This window comes from Pelophylax lessonae (assembly GCF_965119305.1).
Source record: "Pelophylax lessonae genome assembly, chromosome: 4".
NCBI classification, from domain to species: Eukaryota; Metazoa; Chordata; class Amphibia; order Anura; family Ranidae; genus Pelophylax; species Pelophylax lessonae.
Genome location: NC_138771.1, coordinates 636,199,411 through 636,216,943, shown reverse-complemented (window position 1 = coordinate 636,216,943; position 17,533 = coordinate 636,199,411). Strand labels below are relative to the sequence as shown.

The 17,533-nt window shown below is 43.7% G+C and overlaps 1 protein-coding gene across 1 annotated transcript in view; it reads left to right on the top strand.

The window, feature by feature from the left end:
- The window catches only part of LOC309552383 (very-long-chain 3-oxoacyl-CoA reductase-B-like), a 64,279-nt gene that overhangs the window by 37,204 nt on the left and 9,542 nt on the right, over positions 1 to 17,533 (top strand). Inside the window, exons 6-9 of the mRNA XM_082253327.1 lie at positions 3,769 to 3,813; positions 8,231 to 8,265; positions 10,951 to 11,032; positions 14,816 to 14,881. Of these exons, the coding sequence (XP_082109453.1) occupies positions 3,769 to 3,813; positions 8,231 to 8,265; positions 10,951 to 11,032; positions 14,816 to 14,881 (228 nt within the window). The remainder of the gene's footprint in view (positions 1 to 3,768; positions 3,814 to 8,230; positions 8,266 to 10,950; positions 11,033 to 14,815; positions 14,882 to 17,533) is intronic.

Sequence of the window (17,533 nt, the reverse complement as noted above, 5' to 3'; positions counted from 1 at the left end):
TCAGGAGTGCATACTCTACAGGATACAGGGCTCAGGAGGGCATACTGTACAGGATACAGGGCTCAGGAGTGCATATTGCATATGGTTTAGGCTCAGGAGGGCGTATTGTGCCATGCTCAGGTGTGTGTATTGGGGGGGCAGGGGTTAGGAGTGGGAAACACAGGCTAGTGTACAACCCAAATCACTTTCCTCCTCTAACCTCTTCTCCTCCAGTGCCAGTGCAAAGCTCTCCCACCCCCCCCCCTCCCCATTTCACAGCTCTTCTCCCCCCCAGTACATAGGTCTTCCCACCCCCCCAAGTACATAGGTCTTCCCACCGCCCCTCCCCTCCCCTTCAGTACATAGCTCTTCCTACCTCCCCTCCTCACCAGATCATAGCTCTTCCCACAAACCTCCCTGCCCAATATAGAGCTCTTCTTCTACCCCATACTTTCCTCCATCACTGACTGCCAGTACTATACAGCTAATATTTACCTAGGCGTGGCAGGGAGAAGTCTTTGGTGCCAGCTGGATGAGAAATTTGCAGGAGGAGCCACTGCCCCAAGACTGGTGGCCTCCTCCTCTGTGTCAATGGGTAGTGAGGGTTCTGTGTGAGCTGTTTTAAGAGGCACTGTCCCTTGTAAGCACAGAAGCCAGCAGAGAAATCAAGTAGTGCCGACTTCTGTGTTTACCAGTGACAAGTTGGTGAGTGGTGAGCACAGGGCCAGTGCTGGAGGTGGTGGTACAAAGTGCCGTCATGTTCTGGTAAAATAAAAAAGCTGTGAGTAATAGTAGCACTAGTATTATCATGCTGTGTATACACAACTATGACAACTGTTCTCATATGTTACACTGTGATCAGTGTTTTTTCCACTAGGTCATGGAGTTTGATGATGTATAATATATTGTTCTTCCTAGTGCAACTATATGGTTCTGATGTAATTTCCCGTCTTTGTGTTCTTATTTTACAATAAAACGAGATAGGCCCAGTCATTTGCCCAGCACCATGTGACTGGTAGGAGTCATATCTGCAGCATATTTCCAACAAGTATTAAAAAAAGGAAATTCCTTCCATTCCCGTGGTTAAGTCATAGATTTCTGCTTTATATGGCTTGGCTCTTAGGCTTACTATAGGCAAATGAGGGATCTCATTAAATTTCTTTTTAATTTGATCTGCTACATTTTACTAACGTTATATTCGCATAATTTATTTATTTTTTATAAATGGGCCGGCCTCCCCACCTCCATCACATCCATTCTCCCCTCCCCCCTCCCTTTCGGTGACCCTTCTGATCACCTTCTGGCCTTCACCTCACCCTCCCCACCCTTATCCATTTCTTCACTTCTGATCCATCTTTCCCTCATATGCTGGTGGTGATGTGGAGGCCACCCTCTTTCTAATGATATTTTAATGCATATGTATTCCTGTAGTTACCCAGGTTATTTAATAGGCCTTGGGGGGTTGTGGACATGATGTTTGGAACTGTGCCACCCTCCCGACTCCCTTTATGGTTATGATTTTCTGTACAAATATTGTCAGCAACCTTTGTTGCTCCCCTGGTTTTCTATGGGCATTTTCTCTTACCTACGGGGTGCATCCCCCCTCCCCCCTTTTCCTTGGCCTCCTCCCTTTCCCTCCCCTCGCCCTACCCTTGGTTTCCCCTCCCAGTCCCCCCCCCCCATCTGCAGGCTGGGTTTTCATACTTGCTACCTGTGACTTCCCCATCCCCTATTCCCTATCTCTGTGGGAGCTATTGTTTTGGGTACTTTCGCAGCCAGGTGGTGGAGCAACCCACCCTGGACATCTCCTATTGATGGGATGTGTTCCACCCATTTAGTGATTTTTACCTGTAGCTACCATTTGTTTTCTTCTCTTCTCTACTTTATCCTTCTTTCCCTCTGTTCTCTTCTCTTTTACTCCTTGGGTCCCAGGATTCGTGAGAATGTCAGCCAGCCACTACCTAGGGCATTTGCTGTCCTAGTTTCTGCTGACAAGCGCCTCCATCCTTTCAAGCAATGGCCACTCTTCTGTTGAAAATCCACTCACAAAACATTTCATGTCTTTAATTCGTCCCTTAAGCGATCTAAAGTGTCTCCCCATCCTAAATCCCAACAAATAGATATAGTATGTTTACAGGAGACCAGATTTGCGTAGTCCTCTCCCCCGCGGTTTATTTACCCACATTATCCATTGTTTCATACTGCCTCGGCCACTGGAAAACATAGAGGTGTCTTGATCGCATTCAAACGCAACTTTCCTTTCACTTGTGAGCTGGAGTTTGCAGGCCCAACAGGCCGGTACTTACTTCTACAGGGGACCTTTAGGGACCAAGACATTACTATCGTCTCTTACTATGCACCTAATATATTTCAACATAGGTTCTTCTCCCAACCTTGTATAGTAGTCTCTCAACATCAGAAAGGTTTGCTCCTTCTTATGGGTGACTCTAACATTGCCCTCAATTCAGCTTTAGATAGACAGTATGCACAAGGGGCTTCCCCCTCTCATGACCCGGCCCACGAGGCCCAGATGTGTGCAGTTCTGCAAACCTTTGGTCTGATAGATGTTTGGAGGGAGCTTCATCCAATGGATTGTGATTTCTGTCACAAGTTAGCCTATAGTTTTGTCTGTATATTCTTACCTCCTTGCTGCAGTGCTTCTGTCTTGCCTTCCTTCACATGTGGTGGTTGGGCTTCTCTGTTCTCCTATGGGCGTTGCCTGCTCCACTGTGGGTTATATCCTGTTCCTGTCAATTACTTTCTGGGTCACCTCCCTGTATGCTTCCCTATATATATACACATGCTCAGTGCACTGCTCCTTGCTTGAGCAACATCCCTGTTCTCTGAGCTCCCATCCCTGTAACCTTGGCTATTGTATCTGATCTCCTGTGTACAGACCCGGCTTCGTTTCTCCGTCTATGCACGTCTGCTGCCTGTCCTGACCTCAGCTTGTCTCTTGGATATCCTTGTAGTCTCCTGTTTACTCTGCACGCGCCAGCGGTCTCCACATCTTCAGCTGGGCCTACCTGGGGGCCGCGACCTGGTTCCAGTCTGCTGCAAGTCCATCCCCACCATCAGGGGCCCTGGTGAAGAAGCAGGCTGGCGCTTAGACTCCGCGCCCTGGGGAATCCTGAGCTGGGGATCTATAAGGGCTCACTTCCACAGACCCGTTGACAATTTCACTTACTACGCCAACCCTCATGAGTGCTTTTGCAGGATTTACCACTTTTTTATATAGGTACACCATCTCCCCTTGGTCCTTAAGATCTCAATCTCTTCTTTACTATACTCTGACCATGACCCTTTGGTTTTTCTCGCCTCTCTTTCAGGCCCTACTAAACACCCCTATTATTGAACCTCCTTTGACTACACGGGTCATTTGCCAGCATATCCAATCCTCTATACCAGGGATCCTCAAACTACGGCCCTCCAGCTGTTGTGGAACTACACACCCCATGAGGCATTGTAATACTCTGACATTCACAGACATGACAAGGCATGATGGGAATTGTCGTTCCTGAACAACTGGAAAGAGATAGTTTTAAGACCCTTGCTCTATACAAACATACTTTTCTGACAATGTAGGCTCGGTTACTTCAGCCGAGGCCTTGTGGGAAGCCCATAAGGCTACAGTTTAGGTTTGCATTATGCAACTTGCCTCCGTGCCTAAGCGAGACGGGAAAAAAGTGGAAAAACAAAAATCCTTTTGTCCTGCTTATTCTGCTTCTGCAATAGACTTAATTTGTATTTTTCAAATGATTTAATAGTCTCCTCTCTGTTTTTTAATAGAAACTGAGTGACATCGTTAACTGCAACATGCTATCGGTACTCCAGGTGAGGGTCTAAAGAGTCTTTGTTAGGGAAGGATTTACTAGTAGCCACAGTAGGCTTCTGTTCAAGGGCTCATTCAGATGTGCTGCACCTCTGAAAAGTAATCTGCGGTGTATTGTTTTTCAGGAGTTTGACAGCCAGCAAAGAGGTGATATGATGCCTACTCGCCATCTAATTTAACCCTGTAAATGTCGCACCATCACACCTCAATCACATGCATTGCACATGGTTGTGGGGCAGACCCATAGACCTGCATGATTGGCGGTAAGCACAGCATCGCGCCCAGAACACGTGTACAGCCCCGAGCAGCTGCATGCCTTTGTTCAGACCGGTCCTTGTTCAACCGCCTGGTTTTACTGCCCCCTAGCTGCATGTGTGTACAAACCCTAAAGGCTGCAAAGTCCAAAAGGTGGCTTTTTACTTCTTAGTAAAACAAATAATAAAAAAAAAAAAAAGTGTCATCAAAAAAACAGAAAAACAAAAATAATTTCTATGTAAGAAAGGGTCTATTTTGTTTGGCCTCTTAAAATATCTTTAGTTTTAAAAAACAATTAAAGTGGTTGTAAACCTCAGACATGAAATCTGAACAAAGCATATCCCTCTATAGTGAGTAGTCTCAATTCCGAAGCACTTTCTAAATATAGAATTATATATACAATTAACTGGTTATTACATTCACCCCTCTCTGTCGGCCATTAAGAGAAATAATAAAGTAGTTGTAAACCTCAGACATGAAATCTGAACAAAGCATATCCCTCTATAGTTTGTACTTGTCTCAACTCAGAGCACTAAGTGTCATTTCTGTCTGCTGCTCCCTTCCTCTGCTATCAACATGAGTCACTTCTAACAAGTTTTCCAGACACTAACAGAAAAATGGTGACGGGGAGGGACCACCAGCTGCTTGACAGCCCCAGCTCTGTTCCTGTGTGCTGTGTGAAGGGGGGTGTGTCTCTTCTCCCCAATCAGCTGTCAGAGCTCTTCTCACTGAGCTCTGCAGAGTGTAACTTCAGCTCTCTGACCCCCTTTTTCAGACATCTCAGACAAGCTTTATAAATGCAGGACTTTGAACTGATGTAGAGAAGAGAAGACTGCAGATAAACAGATACAACTTATGTACTAGGAATTGTTTTTTCTCTGTGTATCACCTGAGGTCAGTCACTTTACTGGATCACTGTAAGGGTTTACAACTACTTTAAAGTATATCATATAACAATATTCCTCAAGTAGCATTACATTTTTTTCATTAGTCACACAGATCAACAATTTATACAGTGAATCATTCCGTGGCCATCTCTAGGTGGAATAATTGTCCCAAGAATTCTTTTAATAAGCCGACCTGGTCTGCAGTACAAAGTCTGTTTCCTCAGAGAATACGTTTTGTTTTTATTTTAAATAAATTATCCAATCGGTCAGCCTGTCAGTTTTTTAGGGGGACCCAATCGGATTATCTATTGCTCTCTATGGAGACATGCGATCTGATCCTATCTGCCAACAACAGATGAATGAGGGATCCGTTCCCCATCCGTCTGGCGGATTGGATCGGATGATAGTCAGATGTAAACAGACAGGCGGTAGAGGAAAGCGGGCTGTGTCCGTGTCCGTTCTGCATAAGTTGAGAGGACACAGACTTGTCACCTGCTTGCTTAGCGGGGATCAGCAGACAAATTCCCCACTGAGTCCGCCCATGTGAAAGAGCCCTTACACAGAAGGAACTGTTACATTTATGTTTATTATTTCCAAAATGTATTTACATTTATTTCTTCTACACTATATTACCAAAAGTATTGGGACACATGCCTTTATATGCAATGAACTTTAATGGCAGCCCAGTCTTATGCTGGCCGTACATGTATAGATTTGCGTTCGGAAATTCTTTCGTTTTAAGAAAATTTTTTGATCTTCTAACCGTTAGTGGGGTCAAATTTTCAACTGCAGTCATGGGAAAATTCGAAGGGGCAGGAAGGAAAATTTTGCTTGGTAAACTCATTTTTGGGCAGTGTATGTGGTTATCGCTCAGAAATAACATTCATTTTAAAATTGAATGTTAAAAGCAAAGGACAATTTTCAAACTTTTTGTCCATTTATTGAATGTTCAAACAATTTTTGTACGAATGTTCTACAAACATTCTCGTCCACAAATCTATACGTGTATGGCCAGCCTTAGTCCGTAGGAGTATATGCCCAGAGGAGCTGAAGCTGTTATAGCTGCAAAGGGTGGGCCAACTCAATATTGAACCCTACGGACTAAGACTGGGATGGCATTAAAGTTCACGTGCATGTAAAGGCAGGCGTCCCAATACTTTTGGTAATATAGTGTATTTTGTTAAACTGATTTTATATTGACATATAGGATATGTTTTATTGTTATAATACAGAATTTACATGAAAACGCTTGTGCAGCCATGTTTAATGTAAAGGAAAATAATATAGTTACAATACAAATTAAGACAAGTGGGTTAGAGGGACCCTGCTCATAAGGGTCTGAAATCTAAACAGGAGGGTTAAGTGATACAAAAGGTAATAACTGCGAGGGTGATCTGACCTAGGTTTTTAGGTGGAGGCGGGATGGGGCTGTCTGAAGAAATTAGATATAAGCGATTGCCTAATAGTTGAACAGAGTTGAAGATAGCCAGAGAGATTGGAGTAGGGAGTTCCAGAGGATAGAAGAGGCCCTAGAGAAGCCCTGAAGGTGAGCATAGGAGGAAGTGACAAGGCAACCAGAGAGTGTCATGCTTACCCTTAACACAGGTGGTTAGGCACTATAGCTGGCTTCTCCTGTTTTCCACATATAGCAGCACCCTTTCCCATAAGGTTGCCCCCAGGTCAGGGCAGGCACAAACTGAGCACAGAAAAGAGGTACTTATGTTTGACAGGCAGGCAGACTAGTTCAGTGACAGTCCAGGTACAAGGCAGACAAGGTTTAGATTAGTCAGGGTCAAACCCTTGGTCAGAGGCAGGCAGAGTAACGAGAATAGTCAATATCTGATCCGAGGTCATAAATAGGGGAATCCAGACAGTAGAGCAGGACAGACAAACGGAGATTGAACACATGTAAACAGTGCAATCACAAACATGAGACTGCAGGCTTGGCTGGCTTAAATCAGGTTTGGTCTCCATCCAGAGACTGGCCACAATCAATCACCTTGCAGGTAGACAGACAGACACAGTAATTGCATCACAGCCAAAACCAGGATGCTGGAACCAGCAGCTAAGATGGCGCTACACATCCTGACAAAGAGCAAGAGATCTTGGGAGGAGTGAAAAGTACTGTGATACTTTGAGATTAGGTTGGTGATGCTGCTGTGGGTGGCTTTGTATGTAGTTGTTAGTATATTGGGGATAGCGGACAATGAACATTTGGTAAGATGGAGGAGTCTGGCAGCAGTATTCTTGATGGACTGAAGGGGGAATGTCCTATATCATGTTAGGCCAACAAAGAGGGAGAGTTGCAAGAGTTGAGAGATATTTAGGGAGTGAACTAGTAGCTTGGTGATGTCATTGGATAAGAAGCTGCAAATTTTGCAAGTGTTATGGAGGTCAAGGCGACAAGAGTTGGGCAGTGTCTTGGGAGGACAGTGACAAGTCTTCAGAGGGAGAGAAGAGGAGGGTTTGGGTGATCATTTGGGACAAGTCTTGTGATGTAGATTGAGGCAGTTGAGGTTGGCTTTGAATATTGTTATTTCATTCATTGAGTGAGCAGAAGCCAGTGGAGGGATTGGCAGAGAAGGGTGGCGGAAACTGAGCAGTAATTAAGGTAAATAAGTCTGGCAGCAGAATTCATTACAAACTAAAGGGAAATAACCTAAGTAAAGGTAAACCAACCAGGAGGGAGTTGTAAGAGTTGAGAGATAACAAGAGCGTGAATTAGTAACTTGGTGGTGTGATTGGTTAGGAAGCTGAAATTGTATAAATGTTACTGATGGGGACAAGATTTGGACAGTGTTATCCATCTATGCCAGTGGTTCTCAACCAGTGTTCTGTGGAACCCTAGGGTTCCTCCAGAGGTTGCTAGGGGTTCCTTGAGCGATGAGCAATTTCTGCCTCTCAGATAAGTTCCCCTGACACCATTGATCTTTTTAGCTATCTGGAAGAAGGTAATTCTTCCTATTGTCCACAAGTGTAAGGAACATTCATCCCACTGACCATCCCACTAATGTATCCTGAGTTGTAATAATAGTCATTTTTAGCAGGGGTTCCCTGAGACCTGAAAATTATTTCAAGGGTTCCTCTGTGTTGAGAAAGGTTGATCTAAGCAGATAACGGACAATTAAGTAACTGGAGTGCTAAGCAAATCTGCAAAGCACTGACTGCTTTGTGTTTTATAAAAGTGACTTCTTTCGTAAGGCCATACCACTGCTTTATAAAAGGGCCCATAAAATTTAGTTTGCAGTTTTTGAGTAGTTCTCATTTTCCTTTTCAGATGACCAGAATTGTTCTTCCAGGAATGTTCGTAAGGTAAGTCCAACCGAGAAACAATTTAACCAGTTTAGCTGTCACCCTTGTACACCCCTATGGACCAGAACATGTTTTTACACTCCTGCTAAGGGCCTGTTTATTTAGCAATAACTTTGTCATTGCCTAACCTATTGTCGCCCTCATAATTCATATACAGTATGTGGTGGCAAGAAAATTTGGCTTTAATGACTAGCCACTGCACATATGTTTCCACAGCAGTGGAAGGAAATTTATTGGATATTTCAAACTTTGTTAACCACTTAAGCCCCGGAAGATTTTACCCCCTTCCTGACCAGGGGGTTTTTTGCGATTTTTTTTTACTGCGTGACTTTAACGGACGATTGCACAGTCGTGCGACGCTGTACCTAAACGAATTTCACGTCCTTTTTTTCCCACAAACAGAGCTTTCTTTTGGTGGTATTTGATCACCTGTGCGATTTTTTGATCATGCGCTATAAACAAAAAAAGAGCGTAATTTTTGCAAAAATAACAATATTTTTCACATTTTTTTATATGAAATTCCCCCAAAAAATTATGTAAAAATCTAAATTTTTTAACATTTTCGGCCAATTTGTTTTATGCTACATATGTTTGGTAAAAAAAAATCGCAAAAAGCGTATTTTGATTGGTTTGCGCAAAAGTTATTGCGTTTACTAACAAAGGGAAAATTTTTTGTCATTTTTGGTGTTTTTTTTTTTTAACGAGTAATGGCGGCGATCTGCGATTTTTTTTTTTTTTGCGGTACTTCGACATTGCGGTGGACAGATCGGACCCTTGACTGACATTTTTGACACTTTTGGGGTTACCAGTGACATTACTGCAGTAATCAGTGCTATAAATATGCACTGTTACTGTAAAAATGACACTGGCAGGGAAGGGGTTAACTGTATTGGACAGGGAGGGGTTAAGTGTGTCCTAGGGGCGTGATTCTAACTGTAGTGGGACAATGCTATTGGTGTAAAAACAAAGATCAACGGTTCTACATAGTAGATCCGTCTGATCTGCATTTTTACACAGGGAGAATGACAGGCGGCTTGTTTACATAAGCCGCTCTGTCTTTCTCCCGCTGTTCGATCGGTCACGCTGTACCGGCGATCGGTCACTCCTCCCTGAACGAGCCGAGGCGCCTCCCTGAACGCCCGCCCGCTATTGGCTCTAATAGCAGTGACAGGCGAGCGACGTAGATCTACGTCACTCTGCCTGGCCGGGGCTGACTGCCGCAGTAAATATACTGTGCGCAGTCGGCAACCGGTTAACAAATAGAAAACTGAAAAATTGGGCGTGCAAAATTATTCAGCCCCTTTACTTTCAGTGCAGCAAACTCTCTCCAGAAGTTCAGTGAGGATCTCTGAATGATCCAATGTTGACCTAAATGACTAATGATGATAAATAGAATCCACCTGTGTGTAATCAAGTCTCCGTATAAATGCACCTGCACTGTGATAGTCTCAGAGTCTGGTCGTAGCATTCATGATATACCGAAGGGACCATAGCCAATGCGTAGAAGTAGGCCTATGAGAAGGGACTTGCAATAGTCAAGGCAGGATAGAAAGGGACTGAATGAGTAACTTGGGGGTATCATTGGTTAAATGTTTCTGAAGCATAATCTTAGCATTTGCTCCTAGGTGTATACATTTTTATCTGATCAACATTTTATTTTTTAGGCCCCTTTTACATGGGGCGGATCCACTCGGTGGACTCTGCTAGCTTAGCGAAGATCACTCCGTTGATCCCCGCTGAACAGGCAGATGACAGGTCTGTCTCTGCTCACTGTGCAGAGATGGACCTGTCAGAGTCCCGCTCTCCTCTATGGGAAGATCGGATGAAAAGGGACAGTATGTCCATTTTCACCCGATCTCATCCGATCCGACCCACTGAACGGATGGGGAACGTATCGCTATCTGTCTGTTTTCAGTGGATCTTGTCAGGTCGGATGACATATATATATATATATATATATATATATTTTTTTTTTTTTTATTGAGAACATAAACAGTAGAAATACAGACACATAGTCCAGAGACAGTACAGCATTTCAGGGATATCCATACATCAATACCATGATCCGTCATTGTCAAAGCTTTGCATTAGTGTCAGAACTGCAGCTCCACCAATACGCTCCGATTTTAGAATGTATTTTCAAGGCACCAAAGCTAAATCAAACTTCATAAAGTAAAAAATTTCACAAAATTCTATCCAATAACAATTCGACAGGCGATATTCCAGGCTGTCTAGCCAGGGAGACCAAGTTCCTTGGAATTTACCTAGGCACCCTCTGTGTTGAAATACCTACTTTTCTAGGCGTAATGTGTCACCTATTTGGACAATCCATTCCTTGCTAAAGGGTGGTTCAGTCGATTTCCAGTGCCTAATAATCAATTTGCTGGCCTCATTTTCATATTTTTACTTTTTGAAACTATTTTAAACCTTCTTTTTCTGATGAGGGGGGATTTTGTTCTTCCTAAAAGGTGTTGACTGTCCTTTGCTTTCCTTGTTGTCCCCAGTTGGAACAGTTAACGATTTTGGACATTTTTGGATATTTAAGACGTAGAAAAATGTTGGCTTGGAAGAAAGCCACTGTAGGCTGTAGAATGAGAAGAAATTGGTTATTGGGGGTCTTTTAAAGTATGGAATTTTGTGGAAGATTACATTAGTTAACCCTGTTGTGTGTTTTGGGTTCTCTAGGAAGAAAGGTCTGATAATAAACCTGTCTTCTGAGGCTGGATCTCGTCCATATCCATATAAGAATATGTACAGCTGTACCAAGGTAATCCAACACTGCTTTCTTTTTTTTTTTTTTTCCTGAACAGCTTACTGGTTCTGATGTAGGGTCATTTGGTTTATTTAACCAGTTCCCTGACCTATTGCAAAATGGCGGCCAGGCGGGACTTTTGTCGATCCAAGTAGATGTCATATGATGTCCTCCCAGGTCGCACCTCACCGGCTGTGCCCATCAGACACAGCCGATGACTGATCAGTGTATTGGGTCTTTGCCCATACCATGTGACCTGCTGTGACCAGTCACAGCAGGTCACATGACAGTTGTAAACAATGGATGGCTTCCTTTCATGCCATCCATTTTTTACAATTAGCTAGCTGTGATTGGTCAGAGTGATCACATGGTACAGACAGGGCCAATCACAGCCTACCTGTACATTGTGATTAGCTTTGGCCAATCACAGCCAATCACAACAAAGCAAACAGAATGAATTGGTTTTCATAAAGTATAATGCTTGCTTATAGCAATGAAATTCACTGCTATAAGCAATCATAATGTGTATAAAAAAGAAATCTTCTGATCATTTCCCCAGAGTAGTACAATGTTACTGTGGTATATATTTTTTATATATATTATATTGCTCTGGTGGCAGTGTGTTTAAAAACAAATCATAAAAATAGAACTAAATGTAATAAAAATACAAAAAAAATAAAAAGATTTGAAAAAATATATTATTTTTTTTTTTGAATTGTCACTAGTCAGTGTCCCTGATTACTGCCACACCAATTATATGAATATGTACTACACTGGTGACAGTATATAAAAAAATAAATAAAATCATGAAAATTTTTTTACATTTCTTCATTTCCCATAAAATTATGACAAAATATTACAACTTCAAAAAAACTTGCCATGCCTCTTACTAACCTTGTTCTGTCTACTTTCTAAAAAGGTTTAATTAGTCTTTATTAGGCGTTATAGTTTATAGAAGCTATAACTTTGCACAAACCAATCAATATACATTTATTGGGATTTTTTATTATTTTTTTTTTTTTACCAAACATATGTAGCAGAATACATATTGGCCTAAACTGATGAAAAAATTAGATTTTTAAAAAATTTTTTATTGGATGTGTTTTATAGCAGAAAGTAAGAAATGTTGTTTTTATTTTCAAAGTTGTTGGTCTTTTTTTGTTTGTAGCGCAAAAAATAAAAACCGCAGAGGCGATCAAATACCACCAAAAGAAAAAAAGCTCTATTTGTGTGGAAAAAAAGGACATACATTTTATTTGGGTACAGCTTTGCATGTCCACGCAATTGTCAGTTAAAGTAACGTAGTGCCGTATCCCAAAAAAAAGGCCTGGTCAGGAAGGGGGTAAATCTTTCGGAGATCAAGTGGTTAAAGAGGAACGTCAGTTCCCTCTCTTTTTGCTCCGCTTCCCCCAGTGCTGCTATGTTCGTTATTATGGCCTGCAGAGCACTTTGGGACGTCTGTGCTGTAGATTTCCAGCGCATGCGCAAACAATAGAGGTTTTGGAACTTTCATAGCAGCCAACCTTTGCACATGCAGAGGAAATCTGCGTGTGTGCACATGTGCGAAAAAGCTGCATGTGCGCAGATGTGCCTCAGGACTCTGATAGGACCTTAGGCCCTGCGGCACATCTGCACACACAGAAACTGGGGGTTAAAAGGACGCAAAAGTCATTCCTGCCTAGGTGAGAAATGGGGAGGTGCTGAAAAAAAGAAGAGGGGGGCAGGGCAAAATTAAAGTTAGTTTAGGATTAAGGTCCCCTTTGAAGCAACCAGGCTCCATCTGAATGTAAATAGTGACTGTTGGGAAGCACAACATATCGTAAGGTTGGACATTTATGGACTGATCCATGGAGGCTCCTCTGAAGAAGGGTGATGTGTGCCCTTTAGGCACAAAGCGGCATATGTTGGAAGGAAACGTGTTTTTCTTGTTCTTACATCAAATGTTTCTAGGTGGTTGAAACCTGATTACACCTGGTCTGGAATACCAGCAGAGCAAGGTTACCCAGCAGGGTGTTCGTGACAAGGAGCCATAAATGGCAATTTATATCCTCACAGGATGTTCTCGCATAGGCCTCCTGTTGTGAGGTATGGGGGTAGAGGAGCCTCAGATAAGACCTCCTGGGGAGGTTATACCAACATCAAAGGCCAGCTGTTACTGAAAGATGACCCCGGTCAAAAACAGTGATTCTAGGACGGATGGCACCCCTAGTGGGGAATATAACATGCTTCCTGGAAAGATGAGATATTTTTCTAGATACTGTTGATTAGGAAGGGTGGCCTCTTAGGAATTGTCGTTGGACAAGCAGACAGTGGCTGTTTTCTGTGGGTGGTGTCTGAGTGGACTTTAAAAGCAGTGGCCGGCTAGAATTATTTCTCTTTGCCTCTTTTTTGCGCTTGAGCCCAGCTGAAAGATACCGAATACAAAGGACGTCCATATGTAAAGTATTCTCTGTGCTTGTTTTGTCTTATATGCTCTGTTGTATCCTTTTAGTGTTTTATGTTAGCATTTCTACTTTCTTGATGTAGCACCCTCCTAGATAGGTGCTAGGCAGGGAGAATAGTTTGCTCTGCCTGCTTAACAGGGGAGTAGCAGGTAAATCATAGTCGGCTCCATCTGCTTATCAGGGGAGCCTGATCAGTAGTTAGGCCTGTTACATGTGCTCAGGGTGTGATTCATCTGGGCTGAGGGAGTGTCCCCACTGTATCCAATAGGGGAGCCTGTTGGACAGTGGAGGAAACCCAGCCAGTGACACACAGGCTTTTATGACTATACCAGTGGGTTGGCACAAACAGTGGTGCATCCTGGGATATGTTATAAAAGCCAAGGGCACATGTAACAGGGTGTCTTTGGGCGGGAAGCCAGGTCCCAGGGGGAGGGTGACGGCGGTCTCTGTCTGTTGTGGAAGGTGGTCACAGTGGGTCGGCCTAGTGAGCCAAGAGTGTGGTGCTGAGCCAGGAGCTCAAGGAAGCTGACGAGTGAAGTTGGAGACAGAGCAACCTTGGGAAAAACAGTGTCAGTGAGTACTGGGAAGCTTGGCAAGGGTCTGCCCAAGAAAGGGGACCACTCCAGTGGAGAGACAGTGGACAGGTATCAGTGCACACAGCAAGTGAGAAAGGGGGTGCCAAGTTAGAACCCTGAAGAATAACTTAAACAGGATCACATTATCTATCTTCACTTTTGCGGCAAGGTGAAGCAGCGGCCTTGCCGCACACTCCAGCTAGTTGTCCTCAAGATTGTACATAGTTCATAGTTGAGTATCCCACTCATCCCTTCTCCTATCCCAGTTCTAAATAAAAACACAAAAAAAAACATTGATTGATTATTGACTGAGCCAAGGACTTTTAATGCTATTTGTCTGCTATCAGTTGAAGATTAACCCAGGGGAATCCAGAAAGTGCAATTCTCAGCAGTCCTCTAGGGGGCAGTGCTACATTTATAATAAATTAGATCCTTGCTTATTTAAGCGGTTTGTTTATTTTTATAGCTAGCATTGTTAGTATACCCTCCATTAACCTTATCAGAGCTTTGATAGACTATCATAGGAATAGACAAGATAATACATGTTTATAATAAATAGGGGAGGTACAAAACCACCCCACATTTATTTCAGTCACGTTTGGGTGGACTGATCACTAACATTGCTAGCTTCCTGAGCAAGTATAAATCTCATGTAGCTCAATGGCCATTGTAAAACTTGATGTCACTGGACGTCATTGCATTCCACCACCCTGAAGCCCTGCCTTCACCCTGCCTATGTACACATTATATAATATCGGTCTGATTCTCCTCTCCCTTAGGGTTTTGTGGATTACTTCTCACGTGCTCTTAATGCAGAATGTCAGCACAAAGGAGTGACGGTACAGGTAGGTGGTGCTCCTGCATGTCTAACATCAATACCTACAGTTATATCAATAATAAAGTAATATCAATAATAAAGCAAAATATGTAAAATAAAATATGTTTGCGCTCTCTATCTCCTTTACCAACCCTAACAAAGTATTACTAGACCCAGGATCCTGCATTCAGTATATCTGCTCTCCCACAGTACACAGAAATGCAATTATTTTAGTAAATACAAACTGCTAAATATCTTTTCCCATCAGCAGTATATAGCATTCTTGTGACTTCTATTAGTGTCTGGTCAAAGCTTGTAGGAGTTTTCATTCCCCTCTGTCCTATGAGGCTGCAGGACCCCTGACCCTCTGTCTGGACAGCGCTTATTGGCTCTATACTGATCACATGCACTCTCGTAAGAAAAAAAAAACTCTCCAGCAATACACACCAAACTGAGCATGTACAGAGTGCCCCCAAGGCTCTGTTCAATCAGGAGCATGGGTGTGCGCACAGGGTGTGCCGAGAGTGCCCGGGCACACCCTAATCACCTTGTGCGCATCAGCATTATCACTCTGGGGTTGATTTACTAAAGGCAAATAGACTGTGCTCTTTGCAAAGTGCAGTTGCACTCTGCAAGTGCAGTTGCTACAGAGCTTAGTAAATGAGGCAAATCTTAATTTTACAAAGAATACTAAATCGTGCAAGGAAAAAAAAAAAAAAAACAGCATGCTGGCCCCTATTTCCCTTTCAGGGTCTGCCAGGCTGCATGCTCACTTAATGGTCTGGTATGGATTATTGGGTGGGACCTCACTTTTTTTTTTCCTGACTTTTGTATGGGATATCCCCTTCAAAAAAACTTTACTAAATCTGAAGAGTCTAGCACAGCGTTTGGGGGGGACCTCATTCCGATTATTTTTGCTTGCAGTCCCCTTTAAGAGTCGGTTCACACTATGACGACACGACTTTGGGGCGACTTAATGAAGTCGCCGTGCACCACGACTTCGGCTCGGCTTGCACCGACTTCACATAATGAAAGTCAATGCAAGTCTCTCCGACTTCGGCCAAAAGTAGTGCAGGAAGTCGACTTGAGTCTCTCCTATTAGAACGGTTCCAATTGCACAGAATGGAGCACGACTTGTCAGGCGACCAAGTCGTCTGACAAGTCGGAATAGTGTGAACCGGCACTAATAGTCACATCAGTGCCTACTGGAGTATTGCTTGTTGGCAAGGCAGGATACGGGAGTCTCAACTGGGTTAAATGGCCCCTTGTGCTTATTTGAAATGTATGGGGGCTTCCATGCTCTCTCTGTTGTTGGAAAGCATTTGAAGCACTTGAGGGATCCGTTCTGGCTTGACCGACTCTGGGATACCCTGAGTCATTAGCTTTATATGGCATCCTGTGTTGTCCAGGTCTTTGGCATTTCTTTGCATTGCTATAAGGTGGGTGTTGTGGTGTAGAGCCATCTGTTATAGATTGAGGAAGATTTATTTATGGTGGGTGCCTGTTAGCTCCACTAGATCCTCCGTGAGATCAGCAATTGCTGTAGAATGGGTGCTTTTGTTGTCTGTAGCTATAGTTTGCAGGTAGGTCACTTTGAGCTACTGCTTCCTTAGGGCCATATATGTGGAATCATCTGTGCTATCTCTTCCACATGGCATTGATTTCACTGTAGAACAGTTTGCTATTGGCTGTGTGTCTTGGGAGCCCACAGGAGCTTCCCCTGGCTGGGACCAAAAAAGTTTTGGCAGCTTGCACCCTAGTTGAGAATGGAGTATCACTTAGGAAATTGGGAGTCACTTAATCTTCCCCATTTCTGTGGATCTGTCTATAAAGATAAGATTTCACTAAGCCGTGCCCAGTGATTGTTTTTAAACCTCATGCTGCAAGACCTATAGATATTTAGCACCCTCCTAGGTAGGTGCTAGGTAGGTAAAGCCTAGTGTCTCCATCTGCTTATCAGGGGAGCCTGATTAATAGTGTAACACCCTCCTAGTTAGGTAGGTGCTAGGTAAAGCATCTATTGCTCCTGCTGCTTATCAGGGGAGCCTAATCTATTAGTTTGTCTGTCACATGTTTTCAGGTGTGATTCACTGGGTCTGAGGGAGTGTCCCCACTGTATCCAATGAGGGAGCTTGTTGGACAGTGGAGGAAACACAGCCAGTGGCACATCAGGTTTTATTACAATCCCAGTGGGAGGGCACCACCGCAGTGCATCCTGGGATTGATCATAAATACTGAGGGGACATGTGACAGGGTGTCTTTGGTGGGAAGCAGAGTCCCAGGAGGAGGTGGGTGAGGGAGAGAGAAAGAGAGAGGGGGTGGGTGAGGGAGGGAGGGAGGGAGGGAGAGAGAGAGAGAGAGAGGGGGGTATGAAAGAGAGAGGGGGTGAGAGAGGGGGAGGCCAAAGAGAGAGAGAGGGAGGGATTAGAGAGAGGGGGGATGAGAGAGAGAGAGAGGATGAGAGAGAGAGGGGGCGGGAGAGAGAGAGGGGGGATAAAAAGAGAGAGGGTGAGAGAGGGGGGTAAGAGAGAGAGAGAGAGGGGGGGTGAGAGAGAAAGAGAGGGGGTGAGCTAGAGAGAGAGGGGGAAATGACAGAAGGGGATGAGAGAGGGGGGGGGAGAGAGAGAGGGGTGAGAGAGATAGGGGGGGGTGAGAAGGGGATGAGAGAGAGAGAGCGAGA